Source organism: Helicoverpa zea, chromosome 14 (genome assembly GCF_022581195.2).
Source record: "Helicoverpa zea isolate HzStark_Cry1AcR chromosome 14, ilHelZeax1.1, whole genome shotgun sequence".
Classification (NCBI taxonomy): domain Eukaryota; kingdom Metazoa; phylum Arthropoda; class Insecta; order Lepidoptera; family Noctuidae; genus Helicoverpa; species Helicoverpa zea.
In genome coordinates, this window is record NC_061465.1 from 7,614,297 (window position 1) to 7,632,907 (window position 18,611).

General features: G+C 36.9%; 2 protein-coding genes across 4 annotated transcripts; one reads left to right on the plus strand and one right to left on the minus strand.

The window, feature by feature from the left end:
- The first annotated feature begins 46 nt into the window (after positions 1-46).
- On the plus strand, positions 47-3,343 carry LOC124636239. The gene is made up of 3 exons (XM_047172224.1): positions 47-240; positions 561-644; positions 2,835-3,343. The coding sequence occupies exons 1-3, from the start codon at positions 182-184 to the stop codon at positions 3,271-3,273; spliced, it is 582 nt and encodes a 193-aa protein (XP_047028180.1). The 5' UTR covers positions 47-181; the 3' UTR covers positions 3,274-3,343.
- Positions 3,336-13,892, minus strand: LOC124636237 (YLP motif-containing protein 1). Of its 3 annotated transcripts, none has more exons than XM_047172221.1 (9): positions 13,524-13,892; positions 13,197-13,437; positions 9,777-10,427; positions 7,290-7,438; positions 7,003-7,191; positions 6,695-6,919; positions 6,414-6,468; positions 6,129-6,238; positions 3,336-4,408 (listed from the first exon to the last, which is right to left on the minus strand). In XM_047172221.1, the coding sequence occupies exons 1-9, from the start codon at positions 13,716-13,718 to the stop codon at positions 4,250-4,252; spliced, it is 1,974 nt and encodes a 657-aa protein (XP_047028177.1). In that variant the 5' UTR covers positions 13,719-13,892; the 3' UTR covers positions 3,336-4,249. The 3 variants fall into 3 exon arrangements, with proteins under 3 accessions (XP_047028177.1, XP_047028174.1, XP_047028175.1); XM_047172218.1 differs by having other exon boundaries at positions 11,646-13,437; XM_047172219.1 differs by lacking the exon at positions 6,414-6,468 and having other exon boundaries at positions 4,269-4,408; positions 11,646-13,437.
- Positions 13,893-18,611: the final 4,719 nt, after the last annotated feature.

The window sequence follows — 18,611 nt, forward strand, 5'->3', positions numbered from 1 at the left end:
TCTCGACATAGATTAGCGTGATTTCTAGAAACTAACTTGGAAATACCGCTATAATAACTTCACATAAGAGACAACTGCTACACAAAGTAAGTAGAGCGTATTATGTATCATGGGTGCTTGCACATCCCGCCGTCATCAGTCAGTTAAACCTTGACATTCGTTGACACTGTGTTATAGTGAGATGACGTTGGAAAATCTTCTGTCCCAAGTGGGACTTGGAACAAAGCAACTGACTGACAGGTGAGCGATTTGCACTTTAGCATGGATTGAAGAAGCAATAATGGTCACTAAAAGTATCAAATGCCTCAAATTAAATCATTTTTTTTTAAACCCTGGAAGACGAATGGTTTACAATTTTTTTTTAAATTTTTTGCTAATTGTATACCCCTTAAACTCGCGTTTAGCTGTTGACAAAGTAGGCAAGGGCTTTAACTTTGCTTTAATCTGTTTAAAGGAGACAAATAATTAAGGAAATCAAATTAAATGTTTTTTTTTTCTCTTGCCATATTATGCCTTTAGTACATTTTTTATTTACATCTGATTTGTATTTTCTGGTATAGATATTCAGAAATACCAGTTCACGACCACCACGTATATTATGCGTACGAGCCATCTGCCCCATCACACGGGGCTTCTGCAAAACAGTAAGTATTTTCCTAAGTAAGTCAAGTGTTAAGTAAATCTGCACACAAACAATGAGACCTTAGGCTCATATTTTTTCACAATTAACACGAATTGAGAGCTTCCGCTAGTGATGTCAAGATGGATGAACGGTAGAGTAAAACTGCAAAAATTATAATATTTTTTATACAAAATCTTTTAGCAAACAAAGGAGATGGCCAAAAAACAACCAGAGTCGACAGAAACTTCATATGTACGATTGGATTCAGTATAATGTAAGGATTAAAAAAAGTATTTCATATCATCTAAAAACCATGGGGTTCTCTTTTTATAACGTTTTTTCGATCATGATTTTAGTTCACAGAAAAGTTTACTTTTACTGTTTCATGTTCATTAGAAGTTGAATGCAGACTCGTGATTGGACCGTTTTGCATCGCTAAGTCATTTGTTACATTTGACAATGTCACATGGCGCGATTTTCAAAGACAATTTTTAAAAAGACGTTTCATAGCCAGTTGTGAAGGTTGCATATAACTGCGAAACCTCTCCAAGTAAGTAAGGTCGGTGCTTTCGTGTTTGGAGTTGTTAAATATAAGACCTTTTAATCACCAGGCAATCTCAGTAACTATGGGGATATTACTGTTGGCTAGTATAATCTTAGTGTGTGATCTTTAAAATCAATATAAATTCAACGACCTATTTTTGTGAAAATATGATATAGCTCCTATACCCCATGGATTTCAGGCTGGAGTTTTTGGCACCATCAAAGGTCTATCATAATGAACCTATTGGTAAGCATTTCATTGCTGTCGATTCTGGGTTTTTTTACTTTGAATTGGACAATGCTCATGTAGTATGTGAAAAAAACCCAGGCCCGGCGCAAAAGAAATGTAACTCAAAATATAGGTAAAAATAAGAAATTAAATATTACATAGGGGGCATTATCGAAATCAGTGGCTATATGTGTGAAAGTGCTATTCGAATTTTAACATCTGCGGTACATTGCTACTCAAGATTTTAGAGGTAACATAATGTATTAGTAAAAGGAACAGCAAACAGATACAGTTGTGGTTTAAGAGTGTACATAATGACATGTTTATAGCAACTTCTCCACTATTCTACCTACTTTTACAAGATAATAGGATGATAGAACTAAAACAGGATATGAATGTACTTTTCATTTTAATAATAACGCTTAAAAGTCATCGATTCTTTATTTCTAACACGACGAGATCCAAAAATGTTGCGGGATGCGCGAACTGTTCCTCATGTCTAGCCCACCCTAAGTAATGTAAAACGCTCATGACGCGATGACGTGGGCGCTGCAGCCTGTACTTCGGTATTGATTTATCTTTTTGGAGAAGCTTATTACTTGCCATATTACTTGTTTGTTGTTTCAGATAGCACTTTAATTAAACTATAAGCCCCAGCTGCTCATGTTACCCCTTAAAAAAATCAAATAGCAATTTCATACATTTAGCCATTGATTTCGATGATGCCTCCTATGCAGTATTTCATTACTTATTATTACCTATAATTTGAGTTACTTTTCGTTTGCGCCGGGCTTGGGTTTTTTTTAAGCATTGTCCTTTGGCCATCTCCTTTCACTGTTTTTTTTTCGGACGTCTATCGAACTCAAATTATAGTCAAAGGGTCGCTGGTAAAATAAGAACATGCAAAGTTGCAGATGATCACCAGAGCTACATCTGCGCAGGGTTTAATACAATTCCTAAAATGGGTTGATTTGGATCGGGATAAAACGCCAGGTCCGGTTCAAATAGACGGCCCCTTGACACTCGATATCTTAAAGACGCCGTTGATGAAAACTTTGCGGGAGTTAAAAATATTGTCTTTCAAATGGATTTGAACGCCTGAAATAATACAATGACGCATCTGCAGCTCTTTTACTTTTTATGGCTTTAGTGTTTTCTGTTATTTTTATTCAAGATAATTTTACGTCGAAAATTATTTTGGACATCTTTTTTATTTTGGGTGCTTGATTTTGCCGAACCTGGTAATACTGGGCAAAATAGTTGTCAAGCTTTGGTCGATGTTTGGGCCAAATGCAGAGCTGGCTCGATGGCTCAATACGTCTAAAATCGTTTTTTTATATGATAATTTTCAATCTGTTCTTATAATAAGAGCTTTTATAATAATAATTCCAGCGCATTATAAAACTTTTTAGTATACAAAATGTTTTTTTTTTCTTTCAGCAATTATGGAGGAGGTCACAAGAGTGGCGCGTCAATGTCTGCGCTCACGCTCCTAGCATTCTTGTTTTTTCTTCACATTTTGCAGCAATGCATTAAAGATCACATGACAGAAATGAGTACACCTCCTGTCATGATAATGACTGCAGGGAGAGAAGGCGATGACACACAGGCAATCACAAAATCAGCTGCTTTTAATAAAATTGATAAAACCGGAATGACAGAAACATCCGAAACACACAGAATGCAAAATAAAGTAAACGAAAAGAGTAGTGAAAAAAATCCGTACAATAATAATTCTTCGAATAAACAACAATTAACAAAGGTTAAAACCGCTGATGATACAAAATCAGAAGACACGAAAAACAAATATGTTTTTAAAAGTTATCCAAATCGCAGTTCTTATTTTGCTGGTCTTTATAGCGCAATGGATGAAGAATAAATTACTTTTATAAAAAATTTAAATTTTGTTAAATAAAATATACACAAATTATTTTTACTATATAAGATTTATTACGAAGTATTATTTTAAAATGTACATACTTTCTCACTTTTGATAAAATGAATAGAAAATATTATTAATTGAAATCTAAATATCTAGTTTCAATTAATAACACAATTAAAACCCCAATTATGCCCAAGAATTAAGCTCCTTAAGTTTTAAAAATACCTAACATAAAAATAACTAGCTATTATTTGCCACATACTATACCTATTTCAAAACTTCACACACTATGGTGAACTTTAATTATTTCTTACAACATATTCGCATATGTCTAAATATGAGAACAAAGACAGTTATCTTATTCAGGACAAATAATTAGCAGTGAAAGAAAATACGGGAAATATTAAAAAAAAACCGAACACCAACGTTTTTCCTGCCAAGAGAGCATCATAATGAAATGATATTGTTCTTTAAGCAAGCTGTCTAATATTAGCATATCAGGGTAGTTGACTTTTTTTTTATATTCCAGAAACAATTAATTTTTAATACATTGTGAAATTAGGAATTTATACACCTTCACAATATATTAGGGGGAAACTGCCTAAAACAGCAAAAGGGCTCACGTAGATGACTGTGACAGATGTTGTGTGCTCTCCTGTTGCTGATGTTCGATTTTTTCCTCATATCATAATTGCGCAAAATGGCAGTACTACAAATCTTGATAGACACTAAGTTCATCGTTTAATAAACTTTAAGCACAGACATTCTGCATACAGATTCGTAAAATACATACTCTCAATTTATGCAGTTACTATGGAAGATGTTACATACTTTTAATTCAATAGATACCTATTTTTTGTTTTCAAATTGTTTTACAATATCGATTTATTTTTATTTCACTATTATTGTTATACATACTTCAAGACTGAATGAGTTACTTTGTCAGGCGATAACAGCTTCTGAAGAGAATATTTTAATTGCGTCTTACACGTTCTATGTATTTTGTTTGTGTAAGCGCACTAGAGCCCATAGTCGGGTCTGTCATTCGATTCCAGTCAGTCTGGCCTACTACAAATCCAACAGCGCGCATCTTCTCTTGTTGCTTTCTTTCTTCAATGTCCGCCCATCGTACCTGTTTTAATTAGTACATGATGAAAACACTCCGTGACACGTTTGACATACACTTAAAAAATAACTCACCTTCCCAATTTTTCACTTATGAATAGTTGGACAAAATAATAGAAACGAACGTTTGGTTTGTAAAAATGCTTAAAAACGTTTACTTCTTTAGTACACTTTTGAAAATGTGTTTTTTTTTTTGTAAAATTTCGGAAAAGAACGCAACTTAATGGGCATTCAATCAAAAAGTTAAGTCATAAGTTCTCCAGAATTTTGAGTAGAGATATGGTTGTAAAATTGTTGTAAGATAAGTCGATCCGTAAAGAATCGAAAATCACCAAGCGGTGAATGTAATAATGATAACAACTTATAGTTCGGCCATTCAGAGAATGCGTTCCTGACACGTCGCGATTGAACTGACGACGTAACTTTGCAATGGTGTTGAAGTTACGATAAAAATATTTTTGCTGGTTGTTTACCGTTTTAACAATTGAGGAGCATTAAAACAACATTATTATATCAATAATCAATGAATGTTATAATTTTGTGCCAAACTGAGTGTCAAATAACTTGGTAAACAATATTTTTCTAAATCTATACTGCGCTATTACAAGGTTATGTCAGCGGTTTATATTTTGTAGTGCTGTGCTAAAAATAACAGGCAAGTATCGTAATCTGTTCTTATACAGTTATAATATAAAATAATACGTTTTGATTTTCTTTTTAAGAATTGGAAAATAATGGACTATAAGACTTAATTATAACGTTTATGAAATATAAAAATAAAACTATGACCAAACCGCATTTTTATACTTAGATTAAAAATGGTAACCCCAAATGGCGTTATGGGCCGCCATTTTGTGACGCTAAAACAGTCGTCCGTTGTCGTTTCGTGCGCATAGACCACGTTTTTCAAGTGTTTTCGATCTGTTTTTATTTGATTACCCGGCTTTTGTTAGACCGAGATATCAGGATTGATTCTGTTATTGATAATAATATAATTATACATGTAGGCGAAGATGATGATGAAGACACCACCTCCTCAAGCAAATCGGAGTCTGATTAATATTCTGTTCGCACATTCAATTCAATGTACTTGTAACAAAGAATAAATAAAACAATTTTATTATATGAATATTACCTTTTTTTGGTTTCCACTTAAATAACTAAAATATAAAACAAATGATTCCGCCAATTTAAAACGAAAATAATCTTAAAATAATGCGGCGGTTCATTTTGAAGGAACGGTAACGAACTCAGTGTTATGTTGTGCCCATCACTAGTCGTGACTAACTGATAGGTGTCAGGAACGCATTCTCTGAACGGCCGAAGTATAATACAATTAAAATCCATTAAAGAATCACGTACGTCATGTTAATAAATATAGGTAGGTAAGTAGGTAATAATGATTTACGCCGCATACCTTTTGGCAGCTAATGTAACATTCGTAAAGTAGAACCGTTCGTGTTTAATTGGAAATCGGACGTAAGACGCCCAGCACATTTCCACAACCATATCACAAGCAAATGTAAACAAGTCCCAAATGATATAAAGAGAATCGCGAGTTCGGACTTTACCTGTAGCATTACACATCTAAACCCACTTCAAACAAAAGCCATATTTAGCTTAGTTAGAGGGGATGATAAAATTCTCAACATTTAATACCCGTACTGTTAATAAACTTATAGATATTGATAAGCAAAACATATATAGAAATACGTGTATATACTTACAGATTTCTTTCCCGGTTTTGCTGTGTTAGGGGTCCAGTCGTCTAGTTGTAGGTAGTCTTCCATGGAGAGTTGCGATGGCCGGAGAGGCTTGCTGGTGCCGTCGAGGCGGGCTGAAACAACACACAAATATTTTTAGTCCCATTATAATAACAATATCTTATACAGACTCCGATTAACAACTCCGCGAGGTGTTACGGGTTACGGGTTAGTAAAATATTCCTAACCAACTTCAATATTCAACTTAAACTAAGAATAACGACATAATATATTCAACCAATAACCTACCTAGTTGCGCGGCGTCGTCCATTTTCTCCCACTTGGATGTAAATACGCTTTCAACCTGTGATGGGGCAGCATCTTACGAGTTTAGTTACAATGCTGAAATAAAACTTATTAATCCTACCCTAACCAAATGAACACAAAATAGGACATTCCATTAGAAAAATAGGTATAAATAAATACTTAAATTGTAGAATAACATAGAACACACAATGATAGGTTGTGTTGTAGTTGCATCAGGAGGATTAAACACCGTAGTTGGTTGGAGCTTGGTAATGAGGCCTCACCTCCGGTTCCTGTGCATCCTCCATTACGACTTCATCATCTGCGTCCTCCATCTGAACTTCAGTAATGGCTGCATTCTGCAGCAAAGTTGTCGCGTCCAGTTGTATGTGATGTGACGGCGTAGGAAAGAATCGAGCAGAAAGAACTTCAATATCTTCCAATTTCCTATTGTGAATATTTCTCTTAAAACACACTTGTGGGTCTAGTTCCATTGTACAAATGTACACCTATGAAAAAACAATTTAATTGATGTTACCTAAATACTGAGAATGGTCATTTTTTTTATTTTATTGATTAATATTCTACATACTTGAAAACCATTCTGCCTGGCATAGTTCCATATATCAGCGTAACACTTTAATTGATCATTCACTGCATCATAAATCAAAAATGTAAAGTAGCCATCAGTTAAACTTCTCTTGAATGCTCTCTTTAATGAATTCAGATATGTTTCTTCAGAGCTTTCATCATATTCATATTTTAGTGTTGGTTTCTTAACCTGAAAATGTCAAAAGGTAGGTAAAAGTTTAAAGTTTTCATCAATATTATGTACAAAAATATTACTTAAGAGTTCGGTTATTATTATTATCATCTCACCATTTTTCCAGTGGATGGGTCTCTTTCTTCAACTTCTCCCTCCTGCATGAAATAGTCATCAATAGACATGATCCGGACAGTACCACCATATTCTGCTTCTCTATCTCTGATTAATTTAGCCAGATACGATTTTCCGCTTCCAGGTGGACCTTAAATAAGATTATACCCTACAGATTTACCTTCATACTTATACTACAAAAACCTCAAGTTTTTCTTATCTTTATATATGTTTTTAAAATTTTATAATAAGCATTATAATAATATAAATAATTCATAAAATGGTCCAAAACTGACATACAAAAAATCGAACGAACAACACGCACCACACTCACCAAACACAATAATCTACACCGAAATCCGCAATAGAGCAACTCACCATCAAACGCCAAAACGGAGGGAGAGGCTTAATAGACATCAACTATCTATGGCAGAAACAAATTCTTAGGCTGAAAACATTCTTCCACACAAAATCACACACCAGTATCATCCATAAATCGGTTACGCTAAATCAGTCTTTCCCAAAGTGGGCGATAACGCCCCCTTGTGGGCGCTGCAGGTCTCAAGGGTAAGAGACCCAGAAAGAAAATGGGGGCGTTGTGTAGAGGCCTAGGGGGTCATTTATAATTTTATTTACTCTCAACAACAACAACTTGTGAACACCAACTAATATGAATTAAAAGATTGCTCAAACTCGGAAAGTTGGAGCACCGAAGAAACAAACACATACAGCTGACTGTCGATCCAGTCACGGTTTCTTTTAATTTGTGTTTAATTCGAGAAATTCTCGAACAAACACTACTTTTATGTCCCAAAACTCAAAAATTTTCGCGCTCGCTTCACTCGCGGTTTCTTTACTTTCCGCTTGAATTTTTTATCACATTTTATGGTATTGTATTTACGGTACTACTTTAAGTCCTAAAATTTTAATACATAGGTGCCAACACCAACAAAGAGTTATTATGTACGTTTGGGCTACATTTTAATTAATTTTTCTTTTGAGTTCTAAAATATAAAATTTTCACGCTCCATTTTTTCACGCATTCACCAACCAGCAATAACTTATGTACGATTGGACTACATTTTACATAATTTTTGCAAAAAAAATTCGCGCTCGCTTCGCTCGCGCAATCGGTAACTACATATGTCTCTGTTTTTCATAAGGATTTGAATTGCAGTTGGAAGGCGCCATAGGAATCTTGCCCAGGGCTCTGGTAGAGTTAAAACCGGCACTGAATACATCATCTGTGAAAATTTCAACTCTCTATCACGGTTCATGAGATACCGCCTGGTGACAGACGGACGGACAGAAGAGCGAAAACAATAGGGTTCCGTTTTACCCTTTGGGTACGAAACCCTAAAAAATGGGGACGCTAAAAAAATATTTATTCTCAAAGTGGGCATTAGACAAAATAAGTTTGGGAACCACTGCGCTAAATGATCACAACTACTCTCCACTCAACTTACACGAACAAACAGACACACAACACAACAACACTACTGATCCACAAATACAAAAAATAGAGGACTGGAAGAAGAAAGTCCTGCACGGGCGACACCCACACGACCTGGAACAATCACACATAGACACGATAGCCTCGAATAAGTGGCTCAAAATCGGTAACCTGTTCCCAGAAACCGAAGGATTTATCATAGCAATCCAAGATCAAATTATCAACACTAAAAACTACAGAAAATATATTATCAAAGACCCCACAGCCACCAACGACAAATGCCGCAAATGTCACACACAACCGGAGACCATACAACACATCACAGGGGCATGCACAACACTCACACAGACAGACTACACTCACAGACACAACCAGGTCGCAAACATCATTCACCAAAAGCTAGCACTCAAACACAAACTAATACAAGACACAAACACACCCTACTACAAATACACACCACAAACAGTTCTAGAAAACAATACACATAAACTTTATTACGATCGCGCAATACTAACAGATAGAACTGTCCACTATAATCGACCAGGTTGGTCCAGGTTGGACCAGGTATAATCGACCCTTCAGGATAAAATAAACAAAGTCACCTACCTTATAGATATCGCCGTACCCAACACTCATAACTTACAAAAAACAATAGTAGAAAAAATAAGCAAATATGAAGAACTTAAAGAAGAGGTCACAAGAATTTGGAGACAAGATAAAGTATACGTAGTGCCAATAGTCGTCTCCACCACGGGTGTCATACCTAATCACCTCCACCACAGCCTCAAACTAATAGAACTTAAAGACTCCATCTACATTTTACTACAAAGAGCCGCAATCCTCAACACGTGTCGCATAGTACGAAAGTTCATGCAATTGGACGAACATGGCATAACACCTCAACACACACAATAAACACACACATACACACTACACGCTGCATTTACTTGGCACCCGCCCGTAAATGTAGTCAAAACTAGCCAAAAGGCTAAGAAACAGAAATGTTTACCCCAAAATAAATAATTCTCACACTCACCTCTTAGGATAATAACAATTTTATCTGGTCTCATACTTCGACCAGGAGATTCTAATAAGTCATCTATCATAACAATGTGTTTTGATGATGCTGGAGTATTTGCCACACTTTCATCTTTATCCTTCGATTTTTTAGTTGAATGATTAATGCTACTTTCGCTATCCCTACTCAGTCCCCTTTTACGAGAATCTCGTTCACGACTCCTACTGCGATGCCTTATTTCATCTCTCCTAACATCCTTGCCATGATCACGGTCCCTGTAATCTCTCTCTCTGTCTCTGTAAATATCCTCACGTCTGCTGTACTTTTCGCGGTCATCTCTTCTCCTGTCCTCGTCGCGTTCATCTCGTCTTCTATCGTCATACCTGCTATCCAGTCGCCTTCTGTCCTCATAATCATCTCTAGGAGGGACTCGTGGTCGGAAGTCATCTCTTAAATCTTCCCTTGGTGCTCTTCTTTCAAAATCTCTTGAATAATGATCACGACTATACCTCTCACGTGAATAATCAATTTCTTTCTCAGGTCTTCTAGGTTTTCTCGAAAATAATTCATCTACCTCTTTTTCTAAATCAAAGTCCTTCCTTTTGACATCACCATCCTTTGATTTATGATTATAATCAAACATATGAACAGGCTCAATAAAATCTCGGGCTAAAAGAGAACAAAAATGACAGATTATTTTAAAAATAAGAATTAAGTCACAAAGATACATAACATTTCATAACATAAGGTCCCATGAAATTAACACACCATTATGCATTTCCATTGAATGGTGTGTATAATAGCACTTTAAGCAGTGTTATTTTAATGAGACTTTATATTTAACAAAAAAAAACTTCATATAAATTAGGCCTAGACTCCACCAAAGTTGAGAAGCCACAAGCGGGAGATAATTCTTGTCTCAATTATATACGATGAATGAAATCTCCTAATTCACACATTGCCCCTCAGCTTCTGTGAATACCGCTCAGCGGTTTGAATTGCGGGATCGAAGCAAAGATGTGGGCTGCTTCTCACTGAGATTGAGCTGGGTTGGTACTGAACGCGATTCGGAGATGTGAGCCAAACTTCGCAGACTAACCACGGTACTCTGGAGAAACAAGATGTATGCGACGTACAGTAAGCAAAGCCTGTCTTTTCTTATCAGGTCGCGTGAAATGGGGGCGTTGATATTAAATATTAATTAGTCATCATCTTCCGAGCCTTTTCCCAACTATGTTGAGATTGGCTTCCAGTCTAAGCAGATACAGCTGAGTGTACAAGGAGCGACTGCCTTAAATGGATGAATTTAAATATTAATTAGTCCATTGTTTAAACTAGCAAAGGAAACGAACAGCCTTAAACTGATTGGGACTCATATCGAAGTTCAATGCATGGTGACAATAGATTTATAACGGCAAGTTCAGAATGCCTTATACAGAAGCCACTGTGTGCAAGACTAACAAATCATTAGAGTAACCAAAATTATAATCAATTTATGTTCGAGACTGGGACCTTTTGCTGTCACAATGAGATAAAAATTGTAAGAAACAGTGACTTCAGTTGAAAAAATGCATTGTAACGTCATAGGTACAAACATGCAAAATTGTTTGCTAATCTAAAAGATGGACCAACTTCCTTTTGATTTCTTTTTAGTCAACATTCAAATATCAAATGCTCACTGCACATATTTTCAGCTCTACTCTATCCAGCACTGTCCTCTGCTTGTCTGAATACCTACAGTGATGCGCCTCTGCACAGTTGTGATAGATGGCACTATAGCCAATACACATCTTAACTCCACCTTGTTTGTCTCTGCTTTGGTGGTGGAGTCAGGGCCTTTACAAGTTTGTGGCAATAGTCATTATGACTGCTAACATATGATATTACCTTTTAATCTCAGAGGCTTGTGCTCATATTCAACAATTAGGGACGGTGTGAACAAAGGTTCATCTATCCATTGGGGGTGGATAGGCTGTTTTGCAGCAGGGTTAACATTACTTTCATGAAACATTTTTCTGTCAGGAGGGCCTTGATTGAAGTCAGGTGGGCCTTGATTAAATTCATTCATGGCTGGGTGTTCCGTTATTTCTTGCATCAGAGGGCGAATTGGAGGTCTGTGTGGGTTCATGTTGGGCCGTGGAGGACCAACATGTGGAGGCCCAGCCCGCTGAGGCCCATTGTCATACGATGGTGGCATATTATTCCCACCAAACTGCACATTTCCTTCATAATTATATTGATCTTGGGACATATCATCATGCATTCTCTTTGGAGGTGGATAACTAGTATCTATTTCCCGATTTAGTTGCCCTCCATAATTTTGTCCTTGACGGTTGAAAGGCATGTTTTGTCTATTATCATATTGTTGATTATTGAAACTATTATTTTGATTATTCTGATTCCTATTCCCCTGGCCATAAGGAATATTGTTTTGATTATTGTAATTATAATGTCCTGGAGCATTCATGTTTGGACCATGCATGGGAGCATTCATCTTTGAAATGTTCCTATTTGGAACATTCATATTTGGAGCATTCATGTTTGGATTATTCATATTTGGAGTATTCATATTCGGAGCACTAGCTGAGTAATCTTGCGAAGATTGTCCACGAACCATGGATAGAATATTCATAATTTTCTCATCACCAAGAATATTATTGATTCCTTTCGAAATTGTTGTATAATCTGGGGCTTTGTTATGGCCAGTTACTCCTGTTTGTTCTTCTGAGATGTCTACAACCTCTTGGTTTACATTAGAATCATATGACTTATCAACCTCAGGTACTAAATCTAAGCCTGGAATAGATTTGTTAGATCCACTTGTAGGCAGAAAGCTAGGCGGAGGAGCAGAAAAGTTTACATTTGTTGGATAAGTATTATCACTCATGCTCTGATATGATTCAAATCTATCTTGCGGATCAATGTTTTTGTTATTATTACCCCTGTTGTATGCTGTTTTAGGCACATTATATTGTTCTTGTTGATATTGGGAATTGCCATGATCTGGATATTTTTGGGTAGAACTATTTGCATAATTCTGAGATTGTTTCCCAGGAAATGCATTAACATTTGTATTATTTAGATTTGGAGGAGCAGTTGTTACATTGCTTGCAACTGTGGTGTTAGCTGGTTGAACAGGTGCAGTATTACTCAGAAGTCTGGCTCTTTTTTGTTTCATCTGCTGCCTGCGTTCCATAAGCTGAGCACGACATGCTTCAAATTTTTGCTCATACTCTTTATAAGCCTGTTTGTCAGGGTGATTGACATTATCCCTTCTCCACTTCTCAATTTCCTCTTCCCATTTTTGAAATTGAATGTCAAAAAGCCTCTCTTCTTCAGCTAATTTCTTCAAAGCTTCAGCATTCACTGAACTTTGAGCTGCAGGAGTTTTATTTGTTTGAGCTGCTTCTTTAACATAGGACCAATTTTGATTATTACCTGCTTGTGGATGAGTGTTTATGTTTGCATGATTGCCAGAGGTATTATTTCGATGGTTAGCTGTGGGAGCAGGCACCGGTGCGGGTTGAGAAGAGGCACTTCCATACAGCGGCTGGTTGTTCTCGTGTGGAGGCGGCGGCGGCTGGTCAGGCGGCGGAGGCGCGGGCGGGGGAGCAGTGTTCGCCGGCGGAAGAGGCGGCATCCCACCCATAGCTTGAATAGCTTGCATTTGTTCGTTATACTACAAAACAATAAAGTACATTTTATTTGCCTTGTAGGTACCAACAGAAACACATTCTGATATGACATGCTGACAATACAACTAACCTTTTCTCCAAACTGGCCCTGCCACTGAGCATACTGCTGCTGCCACTGGGTCCACTGCTGCCAGTTTTGTTGCTGCATTGCCGCCCATTGCTCGGGCGTGTACGTATTCATATTTGCCATATTCATATCAGGGGCTATGGCCATATTCGCCATACCTGAGCCCCATTGAGCCGAAGTAGGCATTTGCCAAGCCATAGTGTTAAACTACTGCTTGTCACCAAATATCAAAAACGTACTAGTTATTTCATTTAAAACAGGAACCTCGGTAAGTCTCAATAAATTAAATTCTTGGATCATAAATCGCCTCTATTGTGATGAACAATGTTATCTTACACGGCGGCCATTTTGGTTTATTATAGTACCATTGATTTCTTGCTTGACGTTAACTTGACATGCGCCAAACGCGTCTCTATAAATGCTAGTGATGTTCGACGTCGATATCCTCTGACATCGAAAAACTTTAATAACCTGTGTTTGTTTATATTATATTTTGGGACATTGTCACTTTTAAATAACGCGACCCGTTTGAATTCCATTAAGCAAGAAAAGGGAATGTGCAAATATTTTTCTTAAACGTTTCTACTTAGTTATTACATTGCTCAAAATAAAATGCACCCAAAGTACAAACGTTATAAATACATATTTAAAATCACTATCATTTTCCGCCGAATCGAACGCGGCCTCTTTGGCGCGTTGACTGAGTGACGTCTACTTCTGTGTCTTCCGCGAGTTCAATATCGTTTGATTTACAAAGTTACTGAAATGCTTCTTAAAATAATGCTTTAATTGTTCTAGTAATTGCTATTATTGTATTTACATAGACTTACATGGCCTATTGACTGCACAAACCTAACGCACCCGGCTTCACCACACGGGTGCATTTTCATTGAAATTCTCTGGTCCAAAGCACCCCCTGACAACTCAGCGCCCGGGTGTTTTTCATCCTGCATCATGGATTAAGAAGCCCCTGAAAGTTATAGTAGTACCTATTTAAAATGGCTTTATTTATCAATATATTTTAATAGTCAGTAGGTATGTGTAATAACGAATCTTTAAAATGGCCAAAATGGTTTATTGAAATTGTATATCTATCTAAATACATAAAAGAAAGACGTGTTAGTTACACATTTAAGAATTCAAGAATGGGTGATCCGTTTAAGCTGAAAATTAGAGGGGAGATTTCGGTCTATACGGTAGTTTGCTCTACAATCATATTGCAATCGTAAAGAATTTGCAGACAATATGATTCATTATTGAATCACTGAAACGGATAAAAGCGTTTATTTAAAAGAAAAAATAGCGGAATGCCACATATGCTTCAATCGCAATTGAGTCGTGATTGGATCTCAGTCGGATGTGAATCGTATGTCGCTTAAGGAAAATTAGTAGAATCGCGCCCCAAGTGCCTTTTTTCTGTATATTATGTCCTCAATCTAACAAAAGAAAATCGTTTCGTCGCTCGCACATTCCGGTTATTTCGTACTGTTTTTCCATGTTAGTAGTGTTGTTTAGTCGTAATAGTAATACAAAAAATTTCGAGCTCGCTCCGCTCGCACTTATAATTTCCCTATATATTTATTTACAATTTTATGTACACATACATCATAAGAAATAAGACAGGAAAGAAAGAATTTACAAAGGTAATGCTTATTTCTAAAGAAATCTCTTCCAGCATACCTGCGAAAGAACACGCAAAGTTGCCATCGATTAAAATTATTGGATGGTCAAAAAACTACTGGGGCCCGATTCTCCTTATTTTACTAAATGGACATACGATTTACGTTCAACTGAGATCCTATCCCGACTCAATTGGACGTAGTTATGCAGAAACGTTCCAACCCACAAGTCACCCGAAATCGAGTTATTGTGATTGAACAGCCTAAAATTTAGCATATGGTTATCTAAACTCAATATAATTCAACAATAAAACCTCTAGTACCTTTACTAGTTAGAATAAAAAAGAATACAACTGAAACGCGTAAATGCTTATATCTCAAATTCAAGTTTAATTTGAGATATAAGCATTTACGCGTACAGTGGGTTGGAACGTTTCTGCATAACTACGTCCAATTACGATTAAAGCGTATGTGGCATTCCACTATTTTTTCTTTGAAATAAATGTTTTTATCCTTTTCTGTCATTCAATAATGAATCATTTTGTCTGCAAATTATTTACGATTGCAATATGATTTTAGAGCAAACTGCCGTATAGACCAAAATCACAAAAATAGCAGACCAATCGCAAACCAATCGAATGTCGTTATGTCGTTTTTTTTTTTTTTTTTTTTAGTATGGCATCTCGCAGTTCAGCCTAGGAGGCCGTGTACTGCTTAACCGGACTTTTCCCTGTGGATGCCTAGAATTTAAGGCCTCCAGCCAGGGGCGTAAACAACTTATCAACTAAGCGACTGCGCTAAGGGTACCCCCTGTGGGGTCGGACCTCGGCTTAGGGCGTCGCTGGGGAGGCAGCAAAGGGACAGGCTGGATCATATGATCATTATTATTAAATGGGGAATTTAAAGCTACTGGCTCAGCTCGCGGGCTGGCTCGATGAGCAAGGGTCGGGAGGACAGAGAACAGGCTGCGCGGCGGACCTCGGCGGCGAGGTTTGTACGAACGCGGTTTGTGTTTGTGTAGGGTGCTAGTGAGTTTACTACTCTCTTGGATCGAATGTCGTTGGAATACGATTGGTCTTATATTAGTAGCAGAATGCCCGATATGGTAAAAACTGTTATTGCGATCATATTGCCATTCAATTTCTATTCGATTTTGACGTTATTCACTTAGGAAAATCGGGCCCCTGTTCTACATATCAACCTACGCTTTTCCTTAATCAAATATTTTGTTCTTAACATCGTAGGTAGGGGAGATACCTACCCTTACTGAGAGTAATAAAATGTAATTAAAGTAATAAAGGTAAAACCATTCGACCACCCTCTTTTTCGTTACTATATGTTTTAGGCTTATGTTTAACTGATCACCAGAAATAGTAACAAATAGCAGACAAAAATAGTAAATGATCACCAAAATGAAACTCGCATTTTAATGTAAAATGATAACCAAAGTTTTAACACTTTGCTATCCCATTTAAGTGAAATTACTCCAAAATAAATCATGCGCAAGCCAAAAATAGTAAATGATCACCAAAATTAAACCACCATTTTAAAGTAAAATGATAACCAAAGTTTTTACATTCTGCTATCCTATTTAAGCAAAATGAGTCCAAATAAATCATTGTTATCCCAAAAGTAGTAAATGATCACCAAAAGTAGTGAATGATCATCAAAATTATACCAGCGTTTTAATATAAAATGATAATCAAAGTTTTTACATCTTGCTATCCTGTTTAAGTAAACTGACTCCAAAAAAATAAGTTCGGCCTGATACAATAAATGTAATAACATTATGGGGACCCTTTTCCTGCACTAGGGTGATAAATTGTCTATTGCATGCCTCTAAACAGTGCGATAAGAGTGTGTTTTCGAAGGAGTGTATTGAGAAACACATTCTTCTTCTTCTTTCTCCTGCCCTGTTCCCAATTTTACTTGGGGTCGGCGCAATATGTCATTTTCTTCCATTTTCCCCTGTCACTCGTCATACTGACACTCACGCATGCATTGCAAGCCGGACACATAACTTAATATGGCATCATAATACTTTATTTGGTAATAAGCGTACATTTTATGGCAATCACAGTGACTTATTTAGGCAAAAATAATACATTAATTTGGTCGTCAAGAGTTGGTGATCATTTACTAAATTTGGTGGTCGAATACAATTTAAAGTGAAGTCGTGACTAAAATAGCTGGTACTATTACATTTTTAGACTTTATTTTTCTGGTGTTCAGTAGATTTTTCTGGTTGCAAAACTAAGGGTATCAAAGCATTTTATGGTGGTCATTATATTTGTTCCCTATGTTTTAACATTGAACTTAAAGAAAAAAAAATGCGCACGCTCTACTCGAGCCCTCTTATCCAAGCCAAACACGACTACCAGGGGCCCGATTCTCCTAATTTTACTTAAGCGATATACGATTCACATTCGACTGCGATCCAATCACGACTCAATTACGATTGAAGCGTATGTGGCATTCCGCTTTTTTTTTCTTTGAAATAAACGTTTTTATCCTTTTCTGTCATTCAATAATGAATCATTTTGTATGCAAAATATGATTTACGATTGAAATATGATTGTAGAGCAAACTATCGTTTAGACGAAAATCACCAAAATAGCAGACCAACCGCAAACCAATCGAATGTCGTTGGAATACGATTGGTCTTATATTAGTAGCAGAATGCCCGATATGGTTAAAACTGCTAATGCGATCATATTGCGATTCGATTTCTATTCAATTTTGACATTATTAACTTAGGAGAATCGGGCCCCAGGTCTTTCAATTTCTTGTCTAGCTATCATGGTTAATGAGATGCTCGCTACGCTTGGGCTTTGCCAACTTTGCCTGACATTTGTTCTGCCAAGCAAAGGGCCCGGGGTCGAATTTGCTTCAAGCCCCGCGCTGCCTTAATCCGGTACTGCCACGAGCCCCGGGTGTCAAAAAACAACTCTCGGCCACCGCAGGCGTGGGTTTGTGGGCGATGAATTTCGGGTGGCTCGTCGCCCTTCCGTCTCATAGGACACAACAGGTCTGTGTCGACGGAGTACTTTGATCCAGGCGCTCCTCTAAGAGAGTCAGCAAACCTCAGTGCGGTCCAAAAGGGCCAAATCCTGCCGGGGCTACGGCATTGTTCGAAAGACTTCGTTCGTGGCCATGGTATATAAAAGGCTTAATAAGGAACATGGTGGGTTTTAGTCAGTAAAAGTCTGACACACCCTCACGCTGTATCCAGAGCGGGAGGGGTCATTTGATGATTTTCCACCTAAAAAAGATTTATACAGTAATTTATTTCAAAACACTTAAAAAAACTACAACAAAAATTTAAGGAATGTCATTGTTTCAAGAAATTATTACTGGATATGATATGTAAATTAAGAATATTCAATTGAGTATGCATGTAAAGTACAGCGATATTCTATCGATATGGTCGACAGTGACAGGCCACGAATTTGTTCAGCACATCACTACAGCG